Genomic DNA, 23,050 nt, shown 5'->3' with positions numbered 1-23,050 from the left:
AGAGATGGCAAAGGAACAATTGGTAAAATATCTTTTTTCTGTCTGTCATTCTGGGACTTTTCAGTTTTATAATTGTGGTCTCTGGAATAGCATAGTGTTCAGGTGGGCATTAATCCTAATGCTGTTCTGGAAGCACATTCACCTCTGGGGAATTTGAATGTGATTCACTTTACTGGAGTTTTAAAGATTAAAAATATGAGAGCAAAATGGTGTTTTTCTTGATTCCATTATGGGTAATAGAATGAGAACAATGGTCTATTTTGTAGCCATTGTCATTATCTTCCTCCCAGATTAAATTAAAATGACTTTAATATTCTATTAGGAAATCTTTACAAAAATGCTGCCGATCATTTTCTTTATTTCCAGCAGCTTGTTAACAATGAACTTGAAGCGAATTCAATGCTTTTGAAAAATAGTATGAACTTTATTTTGGATTCTAAAGAACTAAAAAATTGTATACTGTACCATAATTTTAACTTTTAATGCTTTTCTACCACAGCCCTGGCTTGCTTGATATAATTAGACCTGATCTAAATGTCTAACATACTTATTTAAGAGGCAGCCTTTCAATAATATTTTTTAGAAGGGCTATATGGAAATAGTTCTGAGTATGTGTTCTGGAGTCAGACTGCCTGGGTTCAAATCCTGAGTTGAATCTATTGGGTTTAAATGTTACTACTTTGTAAACTTGGGCAGATCTGTAACATCATGCTATCTTATCCTCTCTGTCCCTCACTTTCCTCAGATGGAAATTATGGCTAAAATAGAACCACTGCAGAGGGTGGCGTGAACATTAAGTGGGTTATGTAAACACTTAGAACAGTGCCTGGTACATTCTCAGTACTCATTAATGTTAGCTGTATTATTATTTGGAACCCCTTATTGAGTAGTTTTAAAACCATTTGTTGAGTGCTTCCTGTATGGCATCCAAGGGATTCACTTGTGAACTGTTCAGCATCTTACCTAAAGTGATCTTCAGAGCACAATTCAAGATATTTTTTTCAAACTGACATTTTTTTAGTATCATTATTGTTTTCTCTAGTGCCTTTGAGGCCTTTACACTGATTTATTTTTTAGTCTGGGATGACATTTTTGTTCTTATGTGAGAAGATAAACGTCTAAAGTTTGTAAGAAAAAGCCTCCTTAGGGCAGTCGGTGGGAGATGAATTCTTCTACAGAATTTTGTACTGGAGTCTGGAATTTGCCTCTATGGTACTGCTTTTTCCATGGTGACAATAAGGAAAGGGAAGCATTACCCAAGGTTTTCTGGCATTTTTGTATTTTGATTAAAGAGATTTATAGGCCCTTTCAATATTTATGTCTTTCAGAAAATGTCTTCGAAATTCAAAAATGCAAAACGAATAGAAGGCCTTGATAGTAATGTGTGGTGAGTACCTTAGGATAAGCAATAATAATTTGGTGAGGTTTTCTTCCTACACATTTTTTATATCCTTAGTTGGGAATTTTTAGCCTTTTCTACAGTCTATAAATAAAGGCGCTTAGTTTAATTCATCCGTTAAATGGAAATGGAAGGAAGTTAAAAATCTACACACTGATTTATTCCTTTAGCAAATGTGTTGAGCCCTGTGCTAGGCACTGGAAATATGCAGAGAAAAGGACGAATTTGGTTGATGCCCTCATGGAACTTACCTTCTAATCTGTGAACTCTTCTGATCGGCTCTACTCTCTAATGGTTGATAAGAGAACCTAACAACCCATATGGTTGAGGAAAAAAATCTATGATTATAATATGGGCATCATGGAATTGAGATTTGTAAGAAACATTAAGTGCTTTAGTTCAGCCATCATTTTATTAGGTAAAGTCATTTTGTAGATGGTAACATTTTTGTTGAAAACTCATTTTTTTTCATCTGTAAGACCCAACTAGGTCTTATTTTTCAGTTTCGTACTAAGACTATGAGGTCTAAAAAGCTAATTTTGTAATTGTAGTACTTATTAATATTAGTATTTTTTTTATCATAGGATTGAGTTTACCAAGTTGGCTGCAGACCCCTCTGTTGTGAATCTTGGCCAAGGCCTTCCAGATATATCCCTTCCTATGTACATAAAGGAAGAATTGTCAAAGATTGCAACAACGGATAGCCTGAATCAGTACACCCGGGGCTTTGTAAGTATATGAGGACCATGTGGGCCATAAGCTTGTATTTTATATTGTGCTGTATGTGAATGTACTGCTGTCACTCCTATGTAATTGACCTTCTGGGACCAGCTGATCCAACCTGATAACCAGTGGAACTTGCCCTTTTCTCCCAGGTTAAGCCATCCTCTACTTCTAGCCCCTCCACTGTCCTGTCTTCGTCTTGGCTGTTGTTCTAGGGTGGGGTCCTATGGACACAAGGGAGGGAGAATATTCTCTGGAATCGTGTGTTTTCTCTCCCATTAACACTTATGCAGCCTCAGCACTTGCCTCTTAATTATTCTCCTCTATTTCCAACTGGTTACAGTTGGCCCTCCATATCCACACTTCTGCATCCGCAGAGTCAGCCATCCACAGATGGAAAGGCCTATGCTGGCTGTGTCTGTACTGAACGTGTACAGACTTTTTTTTCTTGTGATTATTCCCTAAACAATACAGTATAACAACTATTTCCATAGCATTTGCACTGTATGGATATTATAAGTAATCTAGAGATGATTTAAACTATAGGGGAGGATATGTGTAGGTTATATGCAAATACTACCCCATTTTATATTAGGGACTTGATCACGTGAGGATTTTGGTATCCCGGAAAGGTCCTGGAACCAATCTCCCTCAGATACTGAGGGAGGACTGTACTTTCTTTCTCTCCACCTCAGCCCAACCCCCATCCTTCTATGATGAAATGCCTAGGATATCCAGAAATTTCCTAGATTCTACAAAAAAACTACACCAACTTAGTGAATTGAGCAAGGTTGCAGGACACAAGCGAGTATTCAAAAATCAATTATATTTTTATATACATGCTAAAAAGTAAAATTTTTTAGAATACCATTTACAATAGCATCCAAAAACATGAAATATTTAGAACTGAATTTTTTAAATATATACAGGATCTGTACACTGAAAACTACAAAACATTGCTGAGAGGAATTGAACAATACCTAAGTAAATGGAGTGATAGACAAGGTTCGTGATTGGGAGACTAATGTTAGTATGTCATTTTCCCCTAAACTGATCTATAGCAGAGTTTGGCAAGCTGGGGCCTCTGGGCCAAAGCTGACCCACCCCTGATACTGTATAAAATTCTATTCAAACGTAACCATGCCCGTTCATTTCCGTGTGTTCCAGTTTTTGTAAATGTATGTGAGTATGTATGTGTTTTTATGTTGGTATCAGCACGGGGAGTGGTGTTGCACTGTCACCAGGCTGTGGACACTGGTCACCCAGGGGAATGGGAAGGAAGTGATGTTGAGGAGAGATCATAATTTTTCTTTACAAATCTTTGCCTAGTTTTACGTATTATATGAAGCATGAATTATTTTTGTAATTAAAAAATTTTACAAACACAGACCCTTATTCTAAGGAAAGATGTATAATGTTGATAGTTGCTTTCAGATTACCCTATGCTGGAATTTGTTAGACCTGGTGTGAAAACGAAATTCAAAGGCAATTTTGGATTTCTAGGAGTGGTGACAACCTTCTCTTGCTTTTTCCACGATTCGTATATATTTTTTGAGCTTGAATTTAAGTGGTCTTTTCCTTTTGCTGATATTTTTCAGTTTGCTGGCTGTATTCTTTCACCTCCTCAATAATTGATTGTACCCAGTTTCTTTAATATTATAGTATCTTCTAATTTCAAAATATGAAAAATGTGCTATAGCTTTGTTTTTGTTGATTTTATCTGGGTGAGTGTCTGGGACATACTAGCCAATGTTCTGAAAGGAATAAAAAAGTGACAAATACATGCATCTTTGACACAACGTGCCTCTTTTTCTTCACCTCAACTGGGATGGACAAGTTTGAAGGAACCGAAGGCTCTTTGACCTCACAAACCTGGGGTGTGTCCACCCAGCCTCACTCTTCTGCATCCTAACCCGCTTTATTCCTCCAGAGCCCAATGTGCTTTCCAAACAAAGGCACGTGACCTGCACTTGGACTCTCGCTCACAACTGACAGAAAATCAGAGTGGTTCCTCAAAAGCAAACAGAAGAAATACATGCTGGACAGAAGAAATAATGACTTTGATAGCAAATAAGACAGGGAGAGGAAAAGGAAGGAAAAGAAAGAGAAGGAGGGAAGGGCAGAGAACACAGAAGAGAAGAATTGAGGAAGCTAATCAAGGAGTCCTGAGACTCCCCACACGTCTCAGACCTTGTGACTTTACAAGCTCTTGTTCCTCTGGTGAAAGTTCTAGGTAACTGCTGCTCTCTTGGCTGTCAGTGTGAATAACGTTCCACTCCCTCCTACCATGTACTACCACGCCAACGCTAACGTGCGTTTCTTTGGTGCATTTGTTTTTGTCCTCTCTCCATAGTCCATTGGTTGCCATAACCTTCCCTTCAGCAACTGGAGGAACCAATTCAGGGAATATGCAGTTAATGAAGGGTTTTTGGCTTATTTTAACTGGGGAAAAAATCCAACTATTCAATATGATTTAATTACTGTCAAAAAATAATCAAATGTGATTTAGTTACTATCAAAAAATATACTGTCAACAAAGAGAACTGATCGGTGGTGGCCAGGGGAAAGGGGGGTGGGGGGAGGGCACTACGGGTGAAGTGGTATACCTACAACATGACTAATAATGATGTACAACTGTAATTTCACAAGGATGTTAACTTTCATAACCTTAATAAAAAAAATATATAAAACCTTCAAAAAAAAACAAAAAAAAATATACTGTCAACAATATATTTGGTATTGAAATCAATTTTTATTCAAAGCAAATACCTTAAAATGTTTTCTTCCAAAACCAGTCGTTAATAGGAAGTTTTTAATCATTAGGAAGTCTTCATGACCATCCAGGGAGGAACCCTCTAAAGGCAGGAAAAAAAATCTTTTAATTTACTGCCTTTTAAAAATACAAGTTTTCTTTGGATAATTATAAAACCCAAACTTTAACAATTCTTACATTTTAGAGCCAAATTACCTTAAGAAGGAGGTCCCATAATCAAATTCAAGGTTTTTTTTCTTTTTTATTCAACAGGGTCATCCATCACTTGTGAAAGCTCTGTCCTGCCTTTATGAAAAACTTTATCAAAATCAAATCAATCCAGATAAAGAAATCCTTGTGACAGTAGGAGCATATGGATCTCTTTTTAATGCCATACACGGATTAATTGATGAGGGAGATGAAGTAAGTATTTTAACATCATGTTACCTGTATTAATCATTATCATTTGTCCTGTCTGAATCTTTTACTTGTTTTATGCTCTTTTTTATTTTGGATTACTTTTGAAGTAGAATGCATATGCAATAAAATTCACAAATCTTAAGTGTACGGCTTGATAAGTTTTTACATGTGTGTATCCATGTAACCACACACCAGGTGAAGATACAGTGCATTTCCAGCACCCCAGAAGGCTCCATTTTGCCCCTTCCTAGCCTACCCTCCCAGAAGTAACCACTCTTTTGTCTCCTGTCACCGTAGGTTCATTTGCCTGCTCTTTAACTGGATATAAATAGAATCATACAGTATGTACTCGAGTCTGTCTTCTTTCGTTTATCATTATATCTGTGGGAGTTATCCATTTTGTTGCGTGTAGTTCGTTCTTATTTTTATAGCTTATTTAGATAAGGGCAAGTGGAAGGGCTAGCAATGATGGGGAAAATGTATCTTTAGTTTGCACTGCTAGAATAACCTTTCATCTGAACGCATTCATAAGTATTTGGTCAGCGTCTTTTTGTGCCCAGTACTGTTGGCAGCACCACGTGGGGGATGTGTAACAAGAAGGTTGAGTGATTTCTGCTGTTTAGTACTGTGACCCGCTTTGACACGGAGCTCCTTCAGCTCTGCCCCTACTTCCCCACTGTCATTCCAGTATCCCTGCTTCACTACTTCCTGACCTCTTTCATTTGTTCAGAAATTACTGAGGATCTCCTAGGTGCTAGGTCCTGTGGGAGAGAAGATTTTTAAAAGACAGTTTCTACCTGGAGGGAGTTCCCTGCCTAGTAGAGGAGACAGACTTGTAAACAGATGAATAGGAATGTGGGGCAATGGTCAACAGGGGAGAGTGTATAAGTTATGGTGGTGGCAAAGGAAAGCAGCGAACCACTCTGCTAATGTAGGTCTGGACAGCTCCAGAGAGGCATTGCTTACACTGGGGCTGAGGAATGAATATTTGTCTATTTTGTGAATTCCTTTCTTTGACTGCTCGTGCATTTTACCTATACCTCTTTTATAACAGATACCCCATTGCTCTGTGTTACGTTATTCTTTTACGTCTCTAGTTCCCTCTACTCTGTCAGACAATGAGCTACTTAAGGAAACGTTTTAAGGAAGTACACTTCTACTGTCATATAGATCCTCTCCTCTAATCCTATAAAGTAGTTGAAAGTCTTCTCTCATCCTTTGGGTGTTAATCCTTTGTTGCGTCCTCCCCCTCTGCTCTCTGTCAGAGACCCCAAGGCTCAGCCCTTGGCCTTCTTTTCTCTAGTCGTTCTTCCCTCATCACCTTATCTAATATTTGGAAACCACATACATGGCACTTTCTATCATACTGACCTATTTTATTTTCTTTATAACATTTATTGCTATCTGAAATTATCTCATTTACTTCCTTGTTTTCTTTATTATCTCTCTCAGTAGAATGTAAGTTCCAGGAGAACTAATTTATTGCTGTACTGCCAGCATCTAAAATATTGAGTACACAATAAATACTCTTCAGAAAGAAAGGGGAATTATTCCCATTATAAAAATAAAGAAATTACAGCAAAGAATGCCAAGTATAAGCTGTCAATTTTACCTCCCTGCCTCCCCAATTTATTTTCCTTTATTGAGCTCTCACTTCATATCAGGCAGTGTGTTTCTCACCAGGGTTGCAAAGAGAGGTCATCTTAGTCCCTAGAGTGTTACAGACTAATTAAGAACTTACAGTCCACTTGACAGAAAGATCCGTTCCTGGTTCATTTCTTTGTCCTCCACGGTACCTAACACCTAACAGCACGTTGTATAGTAGGTACTCTACGTGCCTTGAATGACTAGTACAAACAAAGGGGCTTTAGAATGGAAGGGCCTCATGTGACTCCAGTGAGAAAGGCCTTGAACAAGTATTTCACATCATAAGAAATACAAACAGTAAAAAGTACAAATTTAAAACAATAATTAGGTTTCATTAATTTAACTAACAAAAAGTTAAATGAAGGGCTGGCCCCGTGGCCAAGTGGTTGAGTTCACACGCTCTGCTTCCGCAGAAGCAGAAACCGGGGTTTCGCCAGTTGGAATCCTAGGTGCAGACATGTCACCGCTTGTCAAGCCATGCTGAGGCTGCATCCCACGTGCCACAACTAAAAGGACCCACGACTAAAAATACACAACTATGTACCAGGGGGCTTTGGGAGAAAAAGGGGAAAAAAAAGTTAAATGAGACAACTTAGTGTTGACTTGTGAAAATATAAATTGTTGGCAGGTTTTTCAGAAGCAGTTTGACTATATAAATAGAGTACCAAAAATATGTTTATACCCTTTAATCTAGTAATAGCAATCATGTCAATTTATTCAGCAAACTGTTTAAAAATGGAGAAACAACACATACTCACAAATGAACATAGCATTGTTATTTATGCAAGCAAATGATAAAATTATTCTAGAATTCAGTAGCCTCTCAGCCATTAAAATAATAAATATTAAAACTACAATAATTAGAAATTTTCTGACATATTGCTAGGTTTTAAAAAGATAGAAAAATTGAATGTCTCTGATAGTTGCAAATTATGTGCTCAGGCTCTCGTTATAGAAAAGCAAAAAGTCCGGGATGCTGGATCCAGGCTGTGGACTGCAGGTGGGATACTGACTGGGCTGGTTAGATTGGCTCACTGACCCAACAGGTCAGAAGTGATTGAGAGAGAGCACACAGGGGCAAAGGGACAAGGAGTACATCTCAAGGGACTAGGAAAAAAGACAGAATGCGGTGCTAAGTCACCTGGAGGGAAACTGTGGGTATTTGACAATAACAATAGCATCCCAACTGGTCTCCCAGCATCCATTCTTTGTCTCAGGACTTTTTTTTTTTTTTTTTTTTGAGGAAGATTAGCCCTGAACTAACATCTGCCTCCAATCCTCCTCTTTTTGCTAAGGAAGACTGGCCCTGAGCTAACATCCATGCCCATCTTCCTCTACTTTATATGTGGGATGCCTACCACAGTATGGCTTTTGCCAAGCGGTGCCATGTCCACACCTGGGATCCGAACCAGCAAACCCCAGGCCACCAAAGCAGAACGTGTGAACTTAACCACTGCGCCACCAGGCTGGCCCCTCAGGATGATTTTAAGAAGAGAAACATCTTTACTCTCAGGATAATACTTATAAATTAGTACTCCATAACAGAGAGCATTGCAGTGTTCTCTTTGCTTATAGTCTTGCTTCTGCTGCTATGTGATATTTTATTTTCTAATTTGAAATTTAAAGAAAATCTTAACGTTTTTGACTGGAACATCCCTTTGAAAATGTGATGAGAGCTATCGCCCCTTTCTCCAGAAAAATCTACCTATGCACATATAAAATTTCGCATACAATTTCAAGGGTCTCCACTCAAGCCCATCCATAGATCTCCCTAAGAGACCAAGGACTCCAGTAACTCTCCGTGGACAAGTTTATCTTCAAGGTCTCTACCACTTGGATGTCAGCTCCTTGAAAGCAAAACCTGCTTTTTTTACTGCTGCATCTCAGTATGTAATATAGTGCCTTGCACATAGTAGGTACATGATATTTGGGTTTCGTTTTTCTTTTTCTTTTTAAGGTATGCTTTTTGGTGAGGAAAATTGGCCCTGAGCTAACGTCTGTTACCAATCTTTCTCTTTTTTTTTTTTTCCTTTTTTTCTCCCCAAAGCCCTGCTACATAGTTATATATCCTAGTTGTAGGTCATTCTAGTTCTTCCATGTGGGATGCCCCCACAGCATGGCTCAATGAGTGATGCTAGGTCTGCACCCAAGATCTGAACTGGCGAACCCCAGGCTGCCGAAGCGGAGCACGCAAACTTAACCACTCAGCCACAGAGCCAGCCCCCTGATGTTTGTTAAATGAATTAATGATTGGTATGTTATGTTCATATTTGGTTTTCTTTCAGGTCATAATAATAGTGCCTTTCTATGACTGCTATGAGCCCATGGTGAGAATGGCTGGAGCAACTCCTGTTTTTGTTCCTCTGAGATCTGTAAGTTTGCCAATATGACTCACGTGCTTTAAGAAGTTTTGAAATTACCAATTGCTTTGTCACCAATGAAGTTTCTACTTTGATTACATTTTGGGATTTACTGTATATCTTTACTGTGACTGAAGGTCATCAACAACTTTAAGAAGACAACTTTTGTTACTTGGTCTTCGTTCGCCATGTGTCTGTTATGTCAGCATCCACACTGTATATAACATCTTTTGTGGTTATATGTCTCCCCCACTGACAGTGAGCACCGCCAGGTCAGAGACCATTTCTGACTCACTTTTACAGCACTGCTTCCCAGTGACAAACAGTGCAGGGTATATGCTGGGTGCTCAGTAAATGCTTGTTGAATTCTGAATGAAGTGATTTTTTTTTTATTCTGCTATTATCTTGAGGAATATGATAAAGTTTACTACCATTGTCTTTTTAAAAATCTTATCAAAATAAGTAATACACTAAGGTGAATCACAGAATCTTCTATTAGCCTTACAGTATCAGACATGTTAACCATAGTTATCGGTGGCTCCTTTGAAGGAACATAGGCCCTTTAACAGCTGTTACTGTTGATGGAGTTCATGTTTCCATTTAACAGGTGTGAGCATGAGACTCAAGTGCTCTTTGGCACCGAAGGAAGAGCTAAAGCTTAGTAATTTCTGTTTGTTTTCTTTGTTAGTCATTTATTAAGTTACCTTTGCTATGTTTTTCTCTAATTTTTTTTCCTTATTAGGTTATTTATTTGTAAGACAGCAAACATGAATTAATTGAATTAAATCACATCTTCATTCTTCATACTTAGAAACCTGTTGATGGGAGAAAATGGTCTAGTTCTGACTGGACATTAGATCCTCAAGAATTGGCAAGTAAATTTAACTCCAAAACCAAAGCCATTATACTAAATACTCCACATAACCCCTTAGGCAAGGTAAGTGAGTCTTTGATGTCTTTACACAGCCTTCTCACTCATCATTTTCCCACATGTTGAATCATAATTGGCTCTGCTCTTTTGTTTCCTTTAATATGTATAGGTGTATACCAGAGAGGAGCTCCAAGTAATCGCTGACCTTTGCATCAAATATGACACGCTCTGCATCAGTGATGAGGTTTATGAATGGCTTGTATATGCTGGAAATAAGCATTTAAAAATAGGTACTGATTATTACATAGAGTCACAAATCGAAATGTGTTCGGCATGTGTTGAACAACTGATTGGAAAGGATCCCAGAACAGCTTTAAAGTAGTCTTTGTAATGGGTATCTGTCTATATGAGCACTTAAAAATGGGATTTGAATAAATGACGCCTGAGTGGATTAATGAACGCATTAAAGGACAAATAGTACAAACTTAGGGGAAGAGATTCTGGATCACACTACAAAGCTATGAAACCAGAGAAGTAGTACTTTTGCCTATATCCTTGGGATTTTATCAAGAAACCAGCTATTATTTGGTACATAGGACACAGGGGACTTACTTGTTCCTCAGCTGGACTCTCTCTGCTGAATAAGTTGACAAAATGGCAAGTCAACAGGGAAAGATTATAGGGACAGTAGGCTATTGCTGCTTGGCTCTTGCCTGAGATTTCACCATTACTACCAGGCCATCTCATAAATGCCATGGTGTCTTCTGGATTAATCCATGTTTCACTCAACTATAGGATTATAAACTGGGCTACAACCTTGGGCCTTTGCATTTGCCCTTCCCTGCCTGGAAACGCTTTTTCCCAAGACATCCACATGGCTCAGTCTCTCACCTTTCTCAGGTCTTTATTCAGAGGTCAGTTTTTATGACCACAGCATTTAAGATAATTACACCTCTCCTTCCAGCTTTTGCTTTGTCCTTTTTCTGTTCTGTTTTGTTTTGTTTTTTCTTCTATAGCAAACATCAAGATCGACATACTTTATTGCTAACCTGCAAGAAGGTAGGGATTTTTGTTTGTTTTGGTCTCTTCTGAATCCCCAGTTCCAAGACTGGGATCCTGTACGTGGTAGACAATCAGAAAGTAATTGTTGCATGAATGACTAGGAAGTATGAAAAGGATAAGGGAAGGATAAGTAAAATCACTGTGGTAGGAACCAATAAATAAAAAAGTTAGTGCACTTATGTGTAAATAGTTGTTGCGCATATCATAATTACCCCAATGGTACATTAGATATTGTTGTAGAGACACAGGAGAAAGCAAATGCTTGAGGAGGTCAACAAACAAGTGGGCAAAAGATGGAATTAGGTAGACAGAGAAATAGAAAGAAAATTCCTATCAGATAAACCAGCATGTTCTGAGGCAAGGAGGCATGAAAGACCAAGATACACTTAAGAAAGGTAAGTGGTCTCTAAGATGTGTTGTAGTAACTGGCACAGATGAGGTGGAAAAGTAGAGTGATTCTGAAGGATTTTGGATAGGAGAATGAGGAGTCTAAACTTTGTCGAGGAGGGTAGTGGTTCTGAAACTTATTTTAGTGGTAGAGCACCTTGAAGCCATCATGTTCACATCATGAAATACTCATAGATTGCATTCCATTCTGAAACTAGAAGCAGTTTTTCCTAACAGAAATCCAATAAGTAGGAGAAGATCACAATTCTGTGCATATTTATCTGTAACCAAGAGCTATTGAAATAAACACATCTGAGTGTTTCTGATTTTGCCATTAATATTCACTTACTAAATGCTCATTTGTTTCCCTCTTGGCAGCATTCAGTATTAGATAAGTGGTAGCACTTACCTTAAATGCTTAAGAAAATTTTGTGGCTTAAGAAGATTTTGTGGAAGAAAACTTAAAATTGATTTTTTTAAAAAAAGTTCTGTGCATTAATTTGATCACCAGAATACCAATGAGCATACTTTGAGTACTACTGCAGAAGTTTGACAAGGCAGAGGAATTGGTTACATGATTGGGTTTGTTTTATAAAGGTCAGAGCCAGCTACTGGTGAGGATCTTAAGCAAGTCAGATGTCCTGGCAGTGGACATGATACATGGGGGCTGTTTGCAAGTAGAAACTATAACAAAGGCCACTGTGTTTGATAGGGCACAGAGTATAGCGTTTGAAGGTGGGAAGGGAACAAGCAAGTATGATTCTGGGATCTCTGGCCTGGCCACTCAGCAGTAATGAGGCCCTTAACCAGAGACAGAAGTGTGGAGAGAGGAGGAGCAGATCTGTGGAGAAGAGCTGAGCAAAGGAAATTCCTGCTTCTCATGCTTTAGACTTGCTAAGTTTCAGTGTCTGTGAGAGAGAGAGGAGGAGACATCTGGAGACGTGAAATTGCAGGCTTGATACTCAGCATCAAATTATGAGCGGATATATTTTTGCCAGTCATCAAAATTTTGTTAGTATGGTGCTGTCCCTGTGGCCGAGTGGTTAAGTTTGCGCGCTCTGCTTCGGTGGCCCAGGGTTTCGCTGGTTCCTATCCTGGGCGCCGACATGGCACCGCTCATCAAGCCACGCTGAGGCGGCTTCCCACATGCCACAACTAGAAGGACCCACAACTAAAAATACAACTATGTACCAGGGGGGTTTGGGGAGAAAAAGGAAAAATAAAACCTTAAAAAAAATTTTTGTTAATAGTGGAACCCATGGAAGAGAATGAATTTTCTCAGGGAGAATGTATAAACAGAGAAGTCCAGAAATTTGCACGGCATGGTGCCTTAACACAGCAAACTGTGGTTATCTGTCGAAATTGCATCAGAGTTCACCTTCACTGTCTTGTTGATGATCTCTGTCTCTGGTCATTTGAACTATCCCCCAATTGAAAATCAGACCAACATGGACAATTAATTACTTGTGCAATTTTTTTATATTAACCAGAGAGGAAGAGGCATCTATCGAATGAAGAAATATTATTTTATATATATTTATGTCTATGTGATATGACTCAAAGCTTTAGAATTTTAGTTAACTCAGTTTAGCAATATTTTTTCCAAAAGGTTACTTTAAATGATCTTGAAATTTATTGTTTAAACCTTTGTTAGTATATTGTTTAAACTTTTAGTTTTATAAGCCTTTCATGATAAAAGTGTAACTGTAGTATTATTTGCTGAAGATATCAAGACACATATTTTTAACTCAGACTTTTTAGTTGTTATAACAGCCCGTAAAGTTAAAAGAAGAAAAAATGAATTCACTATTTCATTATTTAGAGAGTACGAGTCAGTTGCGTGAAAACTTAGATATTCTATCAAATACAGTGGCCTTTGTTACATGAAAGATGCAAAATGGCTATTCCATCAATTTGCAGAGTGTGATAATAGTTCTTTAATATAATACAATGAGGCTTTCTAGCTATACATCATGAAATTAGCATCATCTTCATGTTGCACAGGCAGTTTTTGCTGGTGTCGCACTTTTCGTCATGTCTCTAATCTCTATCTGACTTCTATTGAAGCCTGTGTCACTTAGGAATAACTGTTACAGCTGTGGCTGATTTAAGGTTCATGGGTCACAAATGAGAAGTGCAAAGACCAGGTGCCTTTCAGATACAACTGCAAGCTAAACTGACAATATACTGGATATGGTTTTGTAAATGCATCAGACCTGCAAAGATTGTTTTTTGGCCTATGCAGTGGTGTGGTCATCCATTTGCGTTAATTTCTGTGGCTTTCCAAATCTCTGAGATTGAGAGGATATGAACATCTAGATGTTTTAAAATTACTGAAGTTCCTTTTTATTGAAATAGTAGAATTTATTCTTATTGGACCAAATTCTTGATTCAAATTATGTCTCCAGATTTCAGTCAACAAAAAGAAAACTCTCCTTTTTATTTATTTATTTATTTATTTTTTATTAAGATTATGATAGATTACAACCTTGTGAGATTTCAGTTGTACATTATTGTTAGTAATGTTGTGGGTACACCACTTCACCCTTTGTGCCCTCCCCCCACCCCCCCTTTTCCCTGGTAGCCACCGATCAGTTCTCCATGTCTGTATGTTAACTTCCACCCGTAAGTGGGGTCATATAGAGTTCCTCTTTCTCTGTCTGGCTTATTTCGCTTAACATAATACCCTCAAGGTCCATCCATGTTGATGCAAATGGAACAATTTTGTCCTTTTTTATGGCTGAGTAGTATTCCATTGTGTATATATACCATATCTTCTTTATCCAGTCGTCAGGTTCTGGGCATTTAGGTTGGTTCCACATCTTGGCTATTGTGAATAATGCTGCGATGAACATAGGGGTGCACGGGATTCTTGGGATTGCTGATTTCAGGTTCTTAGGGTAGATACCCAGTAGTGGGATGGCTGGGTCATAGGGTATTTCTATTTTTAACTTTTTGAGAAATCTCCATACTGAAGAAAACTCTCCTTTTGTAAGAACTATGTGACAACCATGCTCATTCAGGGCTGAAATAAAAAACAAAAAACAAAAAAAACCTCTTCTAGGAGAGAGATATACTAATAGATTAATATTTGGAAAATTAGTATTAAATTCCTTGTAAGTTATTCAGCTGATCAGCTCACTCCTTGAAAAAAAGGCATCCACTTTTATATGGTTTAAATAGTCATTAACAAATTATTTAGCTCTCCTTTTAAGTATGGTAATTAGATTTGATATTTTGTGAACAGAACCTACGTTTGACATGTGAATAGTTTTGATTTCCTTCATATGTAACTTTTAGTGAAAACAGGTTAAGATTGTATTAGTTTCTCTGGGTAATTCTTATTTTCAAAGAATTGATTTCTAAATGTTCTTACTAATATGCCTTGCTGACTTTGGACACATATTATTACCCTGCATTATTCATAGTTTAGATTTTCTCTAGTCAGAAAAGTGGGATATGTGTCATGGTGTTCTTTTGGAATACTTTAGAAAACTAGAAAAGTTTCAAAACTTGAAGGGATGTAATGACTTGTAACAAATGTTAGAAAATTCCTTCTTCAAATGGACCCTCTAAATATTTTTTTCATTTATTGTTTTGGTTTTTGGTATGCTTCACAGAGAATACAATTATAATTTGTCTGATTTATATAGTTTTCCTTCCTTTACAAATATTGGCAGGTATTTTGTGATGGACCAAAATTATGTATGCATCCGCTTTGGGAATTTCTTTAGCTACCTTACATTTTAGCGGGCACTTAACTTGCTTATGAGCAGCTTACTTTAAGAAAACAGTAGTTTAGGGGACCAGCCCAGTGGCGCAGCGGTTAAGTTCACACGTTCCACTTCAGGCGGCCCGGGGTTCACTGGTTTACATCCTGGGTCCAGACATGGCACCACTTGGCAAGCCATGCTGTGGTAGGCGGCCCACATATAAAGTAGAGGAAGATGGGCACGGATGTTAGCTCAGGGCCAGTCTTCCTCAGCAAAAAGAGGAGGATTGGCAGCAGATGTTAGCTCAGGGCTAATCTCCCTCAAAAAAAAAAAAAAGAATTTGCCTTTCTTACAAGGTCCGCAGTGATGCTGACATTGCTGGTGTGGGGACCACATTTTAAGAACCATTGCACTAGGAATCCTGTAGAAATGGATTCAGAAAATGGGTAGAGGTGGGCTAAACCGTAGCCAGGACCACACCCAAAACTGTGCTACAGGATAATTATATTGAACACACAGCTACTACTAACACTGATCGCTGGGTGTCACACGGAACCAGCATGGAACACTGCCTACTGGCACCTCTGTCACTCCTGCCCCTTGAAATAATTTTGCTACTTAAAATTATTCGATCTATTTACATATTACGTTGGTGTGATATTGCAGTGTTTTGAAGCATTGTAACATTTTCAACTGTGTTTGGGTTAAAGTTACATTATCTTAAAAAAACCTATTGAAATAACTATACTGACTACACTATAACACATTTACTTTCCTTGAAGTCACGTATCTTTTTTATGTTTCTAGATTATACTGAAAGTAGATTGATTGGAAAGCAGTTATTTAACCTTTTTTTTTTTTCTTTTTCCTGTTTAGCCACTTTTCCTGGTATGTGGGAGAGAACAATAACAATAGGAAGTGCTGGAAAGACTTTCAGTGTAACTGGCTGGAAGGTAAGATGTGTAAGAATTTAATTGCTTAAAAATAGGCATGTATTTTATTTTTTGTAGAGTTTTTTGTGTTTTAAATGAATTTATATTCAGTTCACAGAAGTTTTTATACGTACTGATTTGGGCTTATTATTTACTCATTCAGCTTTCATGTTGGTCTTTATCCTTTTTGAGACCTAATTATTTCTTTAAAAATAAGAAAAATTAGGTAATCTTTCATTTTATAAGTCATCAACTAATGATACTTTTTTCTTTGAAAAGAATGGTCAGATTAGTGCATATTAATGTAAAAGTAGAAGAAACAGTAATAGCTAATGTTTTGTCACTTGCCATGTGCCAGTCTCTCGGCACTTTATGCCGACTGAGTCCTTTCATTCTCTTCACCACATTATGAGGTGAGTATAATTTATTGTCCCCATTTTACAGAAAATAAAACTAAAGCACAGAGAAGTTAAGTAACTTACCTGAGGTTACACTGCTAATAAATTCCAGCCAGGGCAGGCAGTCCAGTTTCAGAGTCCATGCACGCACGTAACCCTGTACTGTGTAACACAGTAACAGTTTATCCGGTTGAGACTTGGTTAGCTTCCAACCTAACCTCTATGGAATGTGCCTAAGAAGCAGGGATTATCGGAAATGATGCTGGCAGAACCAAATTATGGAAGAGTCCCTTAGGCCCTCATTCAGAGTTTTGTGGGATTTTTTTGGTCTTGGTTTTGGTTTTTGGTGAGGAGGATTGGCCCTGAGCTAACATCTGTGCCAGTCTTCCTCTGTTTTGTATTTGGGACGACGCTGCCATAGCGTGGCTTGTCAAGCGGTGTGTAGGTCCGTGCCCAGGATCCGAGCCTGTGAACCCTGGGCCACTGAAGTGGAGCATGGGAACTTAACCACTCTACCACTGGGCCAGCCCGTAGAGTTGCTTTTATTTATTTATATCTAATTCAAAAAAGCTTCATTACTGGTTTTTAGACCTCCAAGAATATGCGAAGTAGCAAATATGAGGCATGGGTAAAGATCATGATTGGAGGCACCGTTCACCTTCTGAAGGCAGAGTTTAATGTCTCCAGTTGGAAATTTTTCCACAAAAAGGACAGTGCTGAAGTTATTCTAACTACTCTCAGATTTAGTACATAAAATTAAAGTCATTTTTTGAAATCTGTTTTATCTTTTCCTTTCCCAGCTTGGCTGGTCCATTGGTCCTGATCATTTGATAAAACACTTACAGACAGTTCAGCAAAACACTGTTTATACTTGTGCAACTCCTTTGCAGGTAGGTGTGGCAGTAACTTGGGGTTGGAGCACAGTCCTCTTGGTGAAGGTGCTATTTTTATATTTCATATTTGGATTGGCTTAGTTCTTCCCTTCATGTCTTTCTTCACCAGGCCTTTCTAGTATAGTTTGGGAATTTAGGAGCAGATACATATTCATTGCTATCAAGGATGGTTCACTGGTTTTTTTCATCTGTCAAGATTTAGCTTTGAACATTCATACATTGCTGGTGGGATCACAGAGTATTGTAGACTCTCTGGAGGACAGTGGTAGCACCAAGCAAAGTTACGGATGTGTGTGTCCTACGAAGCAGCAGTCCATCTTCTGGGAATTTGCCCTGTAACTGTTAACTGTACATGTAAGAAGCTCTGTAGGTACATGGCCATTCATTGCAGAAGATAAGAGATAGTTGTTATTCATCTGCAGACAATTGGTTAAATAAACCATGGTCTGTCCAAACATTTAAATATCATATGACTATATTAGTTTCCTATATCTTTGTAACAAATTACCACAAACTTAGTGGTTTAAAATGACACATTTTTTGTCTTATGGTTCTGGAGTTCAGCAATCCAAAATGGGTCTTACAAGGCAAAAAGAAAGGTATTGGCATTGCTATTCCTTCTGAAGGCTCTAAGGAGAATCCGTTCTTTGTCTTTTCCAGCTTCCAGGGGCTGCTTGGATTCCTTGGCTCATGGTCACATCACTCTAACCTCTACTTCTGTTGACACATATCCTCCTGTGACCCTAAGTCTCCTGCCACCTTCTTTCCCTTATAAAGGTCCTTGTGATTGCATTAGGCCCGTGGATAATCCAAGATAATCTCTCCCTCTCAAGATCCTTAACTTAAATCTCATTTGCAAAGTTCGTTTTACCATGCAAGGCAACATCTTTACAGATTCTGGGTTTTAAGGCATGGACAGCTTTAGGGGCCATTATTCTGTCTATCACCATGGCTGTTTAAAAAGGAAAAAAAAAGAAAGGAAAGGAAAAGAATGAGGAAGTACTATAATAATTAATGATATGGAAAGATTTCCAGAATATATTGTAAAGTAAAAGAAGCAAGATATAGGACAGTGTTTATTTATGCTATATTCTGTATAAGAAAGAGGGGAAACTGGTTGCTTATATTTTCTTAAAGAATCTCTGGAGTGATCCATAAGAAACTAGTAAAAGTGGCTGTTTTTAGGAATAAGGGAAATAGGTGAAATTAGTAGATAGGGATGGGATGGGTGCAAAACTTTAATGTGTATCCTTTTTTATATTGTTGCTATTTAAAAAAAATTACAAAACAGGGATCTACGTACCATCATTCTGTGAATAATCAGAACACTGAAAAAAATGTATTTTTCTGGAAGGCAGTTAAAAGGCTAGAAGAGTGAAATATGTTGACTACAGTAAACTTACCTTTTTGCTTCCTGAAAAATACCTACTGAATGAGAAAAAGTTCTATTGTAAAATTCTTTTTCCAGTGACTCTGTAAAGTAATATCATGATAAAGGCTCATTCTGACATTTAGTTTTATTATATATTAAACTCATTTCATCCTCTCAAAATAAATCTATTCACTTATTCCACAAATATTTACTGAAGATTGGAGATACAGCAGACAAAAATTCCTGTCCTTGTGGAGCTTATAGCCTAGTAGGGGGACACAGATAATAAGCAAATAAATATTTTAATAATGCAATATGTCAGATTTTGGTAGATGCATTGGAGAAAAATAAAGTAGGGAAAAGGAAGGATACATAGTGCTAAGTGGGAGAATATACAGTGTTAAATGGAGCAATCTTTGAAAGCCTCACTGAGGAAGGTGACATTTGATCTATGAACTGAAGGAGGTTAAGCAGTCACATGGTTACCTGGAGAAGAACCCTCCAGACTGCGAGAACAACAAGTGCAAAGGTCCTGGGGTAAGCAGCCTGGCTGTCACGTTTATATCAGTGAAAAGCACAGAGGCTGTGATGGGCTCATTAAGGGAGGAGAGTAGGAGGAAATAAATCAGGGATAACTGGGAGCCAGATCCAACAGGGCTGTGTTTGTCACTGTAAACACTGCGTGAGGCAAGAAGCGTCTTGAGAGTTTTGAGCACAGGGATGACATGACCCAACTTGTGTTACCAAAGGGACCCTGGCTGCTTTGTTGAGTTGAAGACTATTGAAGTGATGACAGCAGTGGACTGAACCAAGATGGGGATGGTAGAAGTGGTAGAGAGTGACTGGGTTCTGAATATATTTTGAAGGTAGAGCTGACAGTATTTGCAGATGAATCATACGTAGGAGAAAAAGAGGGTAGTCCAGTATAATTCTACAGTTAGGATTCATGTTTATGTCTCCTGGGCTTTGAATTTTCCAAGGCAGTGTCTCCTACTACAGGGAATGAATAAGTTGCTGAGAAAAAGAAAGATTCAGCTAAGAATCTGGAACATCTCTTTTTCTGACCCATCTTATTCTCCATTTCAGCTAAGTGCCTGTTTTTTTCCCATGTCCTCAGACACTCATGTTTTGAAATTGGTCCGTGCTTCCAGGAGACCCACAGATTCCTAGACTGAAGCAACAGATCCTTATTTATCCAAGATTTTTTTTAGTGCTGGGGGATTATTATTACATCTTTTTTCCTACTGAAGTCTCTTGGCATGCAGTCTTCTCTACGATCTTGCCCTTCTCTGTCTCTAGGTGTCATCTCTTGCCATGATGTCTCCTGCTACCCTTCAACCACACCAGACTTCTCAGTTCTTCTGACAGAACAAACTATACCCTGCGTTTTTCACGTATTTGTTTTCTTTCTCATCCCTCCCATCTGCGCCTGTCAAAACACACTAATTGGAAGCTCCATAAAGACAAGGACCATATTAATCTTGTTTATCGCTGTATCCCCAACTGTATCCCCACAATGCCACATTTAACATAGGCACTCAATAGATATTTACTGAGTGAATCAATTTATCCTTTAATTCTTGATATCTCTTGATTCTGATTAATTTCCTTAAACTTGGGCCACTTTGCTCTGCCCCTCTGTCACAACCATTCCAGGTTCTTGATTATTTGCTTGGATCTCCTGGTGTGCTCTGAGAACCAGTATTTCTGAGTTGTCCCAGCTCGTACTTGTCTGCCAAGCTTCTGCCTTCCTGCTTGTTCAGACCTTGTTCTCTAGGTTTGCCCTGATTCGGACTTGTTTACCTGTTCCTGACCTGTTGCCTCCCCGGACGCCTGCCTGACCCTTAACAACACTGGCTTTTTTCCTTTGCTCAAGTTCTCTCCTGTCTCATCTGCCTTTCCTGAAGAACAGTAGAGCAGTAATTCCACATGCCCCAGAAACTCCTTTCTAATCCTTGTGGCACTCAGACTGCCTTCCTGGAATAGGAACGATTAGAGCAGGGATTTGCACACGTATGGAGAATGACACAGTAGGTCAGCTTTCATTTCCACTACATCCTCCAAGGTAATGAGGAAAGCTGGTTAGTTCATCATTTCTCTGGTCATCTTTCACACTTGCATCTAGCAAGTCATTCTAAGCTTACCTCAATAGAACATAACTTAATGTCTTTTCGTTTCCAAGGAAACCATCTTTATATAATACCTCTTTTTCAAGTTGGATTTTCATGGTTCATTCTCTGTTCTTCACAGTATTTTTAATCACTTACATGTAACTGATTCCTCCATTAATCTATAGAGTTTAACATAGGTTCACGGGAATTTGTCTGTAATTCCCTGAATGACTTTTTTGTCAAGACAATGTTTACTCAGACATTGTTTACTCAATTTTACTCAAAATTACTCAGTTTATTTATTATACCAATAAATCCAGCAATAAATAACATTATCATATTTCCTTTCTGCATTTTTCAATGTTAACATACAGGAAGCCTTGGCTCACGCTTTTTGGATTGACATCAAGCGCATGGATGACCCAGAGTGTTACTTTAATTCTTTGCCAAAAGAGTTAGAATTGAAAAGAGATCGGATGGTACATTTACTTGAAAGTATTGGCCTAAAACCCATAGTTCCTGATGGGGGCTACTTCATCATTGCTGATGTGTCTTTGATGGGTTTGTAAACGTTTTTATTGTTTCAAATATATGGAAACTTATGTGTGAAATTATATCAGAATTAGGGAGAAAAATTAGTGTCAAAGCCATATAAGCATTTTATCTATGGAAAAATGAATTTTCACAATGTCGATGTTTTTCTACAGTCATCTTGGCTTTTACATCCTTGACCTTAAATGTGACTGTTGTTACATGGTTATGGAGTCAGTTGTTCTGGGTGTTCTTTTAAACATAGAATTTGCTGTCATCTTGTTCTGCTGTGTAATTTAAAACACAGGTACATGAAATAATATATGGACCCTGGGTTCTTTTGAGTAAAATTTTAGTTTCCTTTTTGCTTGAGAAAAATAAGATTTCTAGAATGTTGATGCCTTCAGGGAATATTTTCCATTTTAGATTAGAAGGGGGAGGAAGCAAATATTTCAGTCAGCTAGGTTCATAGAGTATTGTAATTAGCATTAACTTGAAACCAAACTTCATGGCAGCAAAGGCAAATAGAAAAATGGAATTAGTTACATAATTCTTAGATAAAAGGAAAAAAGGAAACCTAATAGCTTTTTAGATAAGAATAATTCTTTCCTGGAACCAAATTTTCCAGATAGTAAATTCTAAAAGGAATTTATCACATTGTGACATTAATATCAAAAAGACAGTGATGCCACTTTTGCTAGGATTATTGCATTAGGCTCTTAAATACTTTCCCATTCTATCTTCAGTTGATCCATCCTGCTTGCAATACTATTTTAGGTCTTAGATCTTGAAGTAGTGTGTAATAGTAGGAGCAGAAAGGGTTTTGATTAGAAAAGCTTTGGTGATGATGGGAAAAAAAGATGTCTCTTTTTATGGTCCTCCTTCACCTGTGGGGGAAAAATGTTAATGTCTGTAAGACCCTCCTACATATGAAGACAAGCGCATTTTATTTTACTCCTTCATCTGCTCAGATTAAGTTGCATATGGCAATTCTTTCATATAGTAGAGGTTGGTCCCACCATTTGCTAAAGACAAACGCAAAAATCCCAATTCTCATTTGATGATAGCTTGAAAATAAAAATAAACCGTAAGATTCATGAACATAGTGATTACTTCCCTTTACAATTCATAGCAATGACTAACTGGTTAATATTTTTTTCAGTATTTATGATATAGCATGTATTATGCTGAGAGTTTTACAAAGATCACATTCTCACAAAAGCCCTATTAGATTGATGCTGTGTCCCCATTGATAGATGGGAAAGATGAGATAGAGAGAGAATCAAGAAATTTACTAAAGTTAATCAACTAATATGTAGTGGAACTGGGCTCTGAACCCAGAGATCTATGTCCTAACCAGTGAACTTATCTTTTTTCTCCTGCACTAAGCAACTTTCCAGACCAATGAGCTGCATTTTAGAACTAAAAAGGGGAACATCTGAATAGAAGACAAGATGACAAATAAGGAGATTATTATAG

At 37.9% G+C, this 23,050-nt stretch overlaps 1 protein-coding gene across 7 annotated transcripts in view; it reads left to right on the top strand.

The window, feature by feature from the left end:
- The window catches only part of KYAT3 (kynurenine aminotransferase 3), a 55,258-nt gene that overhangs the window by 21,153 nt on the left and 11,055 nt on the right, over positions 1–23,050 (top strand). For all 7 annotated transcript variants that reach the window (XM_046645417.1, XM_046645416.1, XM_046645414.1 and 4 more), the window contains 9 exons: positions 1,329–1,387; positions 1,984–2,128; positions 5,148–5,297; positions 9,227–9,313; positions 10,113–10,238; positions 10,342–10,462; positions 16,211–16,287; positions 17,465–17,554; positions 21,415–21,601. In XM_046645417.1, coding sequence (XP_046501373.1) covers positions 1,332–1,387; positions 1,984–2,128; positions 5,148–5,297; positions 9,227–9,313; positions 10,113–10,238; positions 10,342–10,462; positions 16,211–16,287; positions 17,465–17,554; positions 21,415–21,601 — 1,039 coding nt within the window. In that variant the 5' untranslated portion in view covers positions 1,329–1,331. The remainder of the gene's footprint in view (positions 1–1,328; positions 1,388–1,983; positions 2,129–5,147; positions 5,298–9,226; positions 9,314–10,112; positions 10,239–10,341; positions 10,463–16,210; positions 16,288–17,464; positions 17,555–21,414; positions 21,602–23,050) is intronic.

The sequence above is a fragment of the Equus quagga genome, chromosome 18 (assembly GCF_021613505.1).
Source record: "Equus quagga isolate Etosha38 chromosome 18, UCLA_HA_Equagga_1.0, whole genome shotgun sequence".
Classification (NCBI taxonomy): Eukaryota; Metazoa; Chordata; class Mammalia; order Perissodactyla; family Equidae; genus Equus; species Equus quagga.
This window is presented reverse-complemented; position numbering and strand designations above follow the sequence as displayed.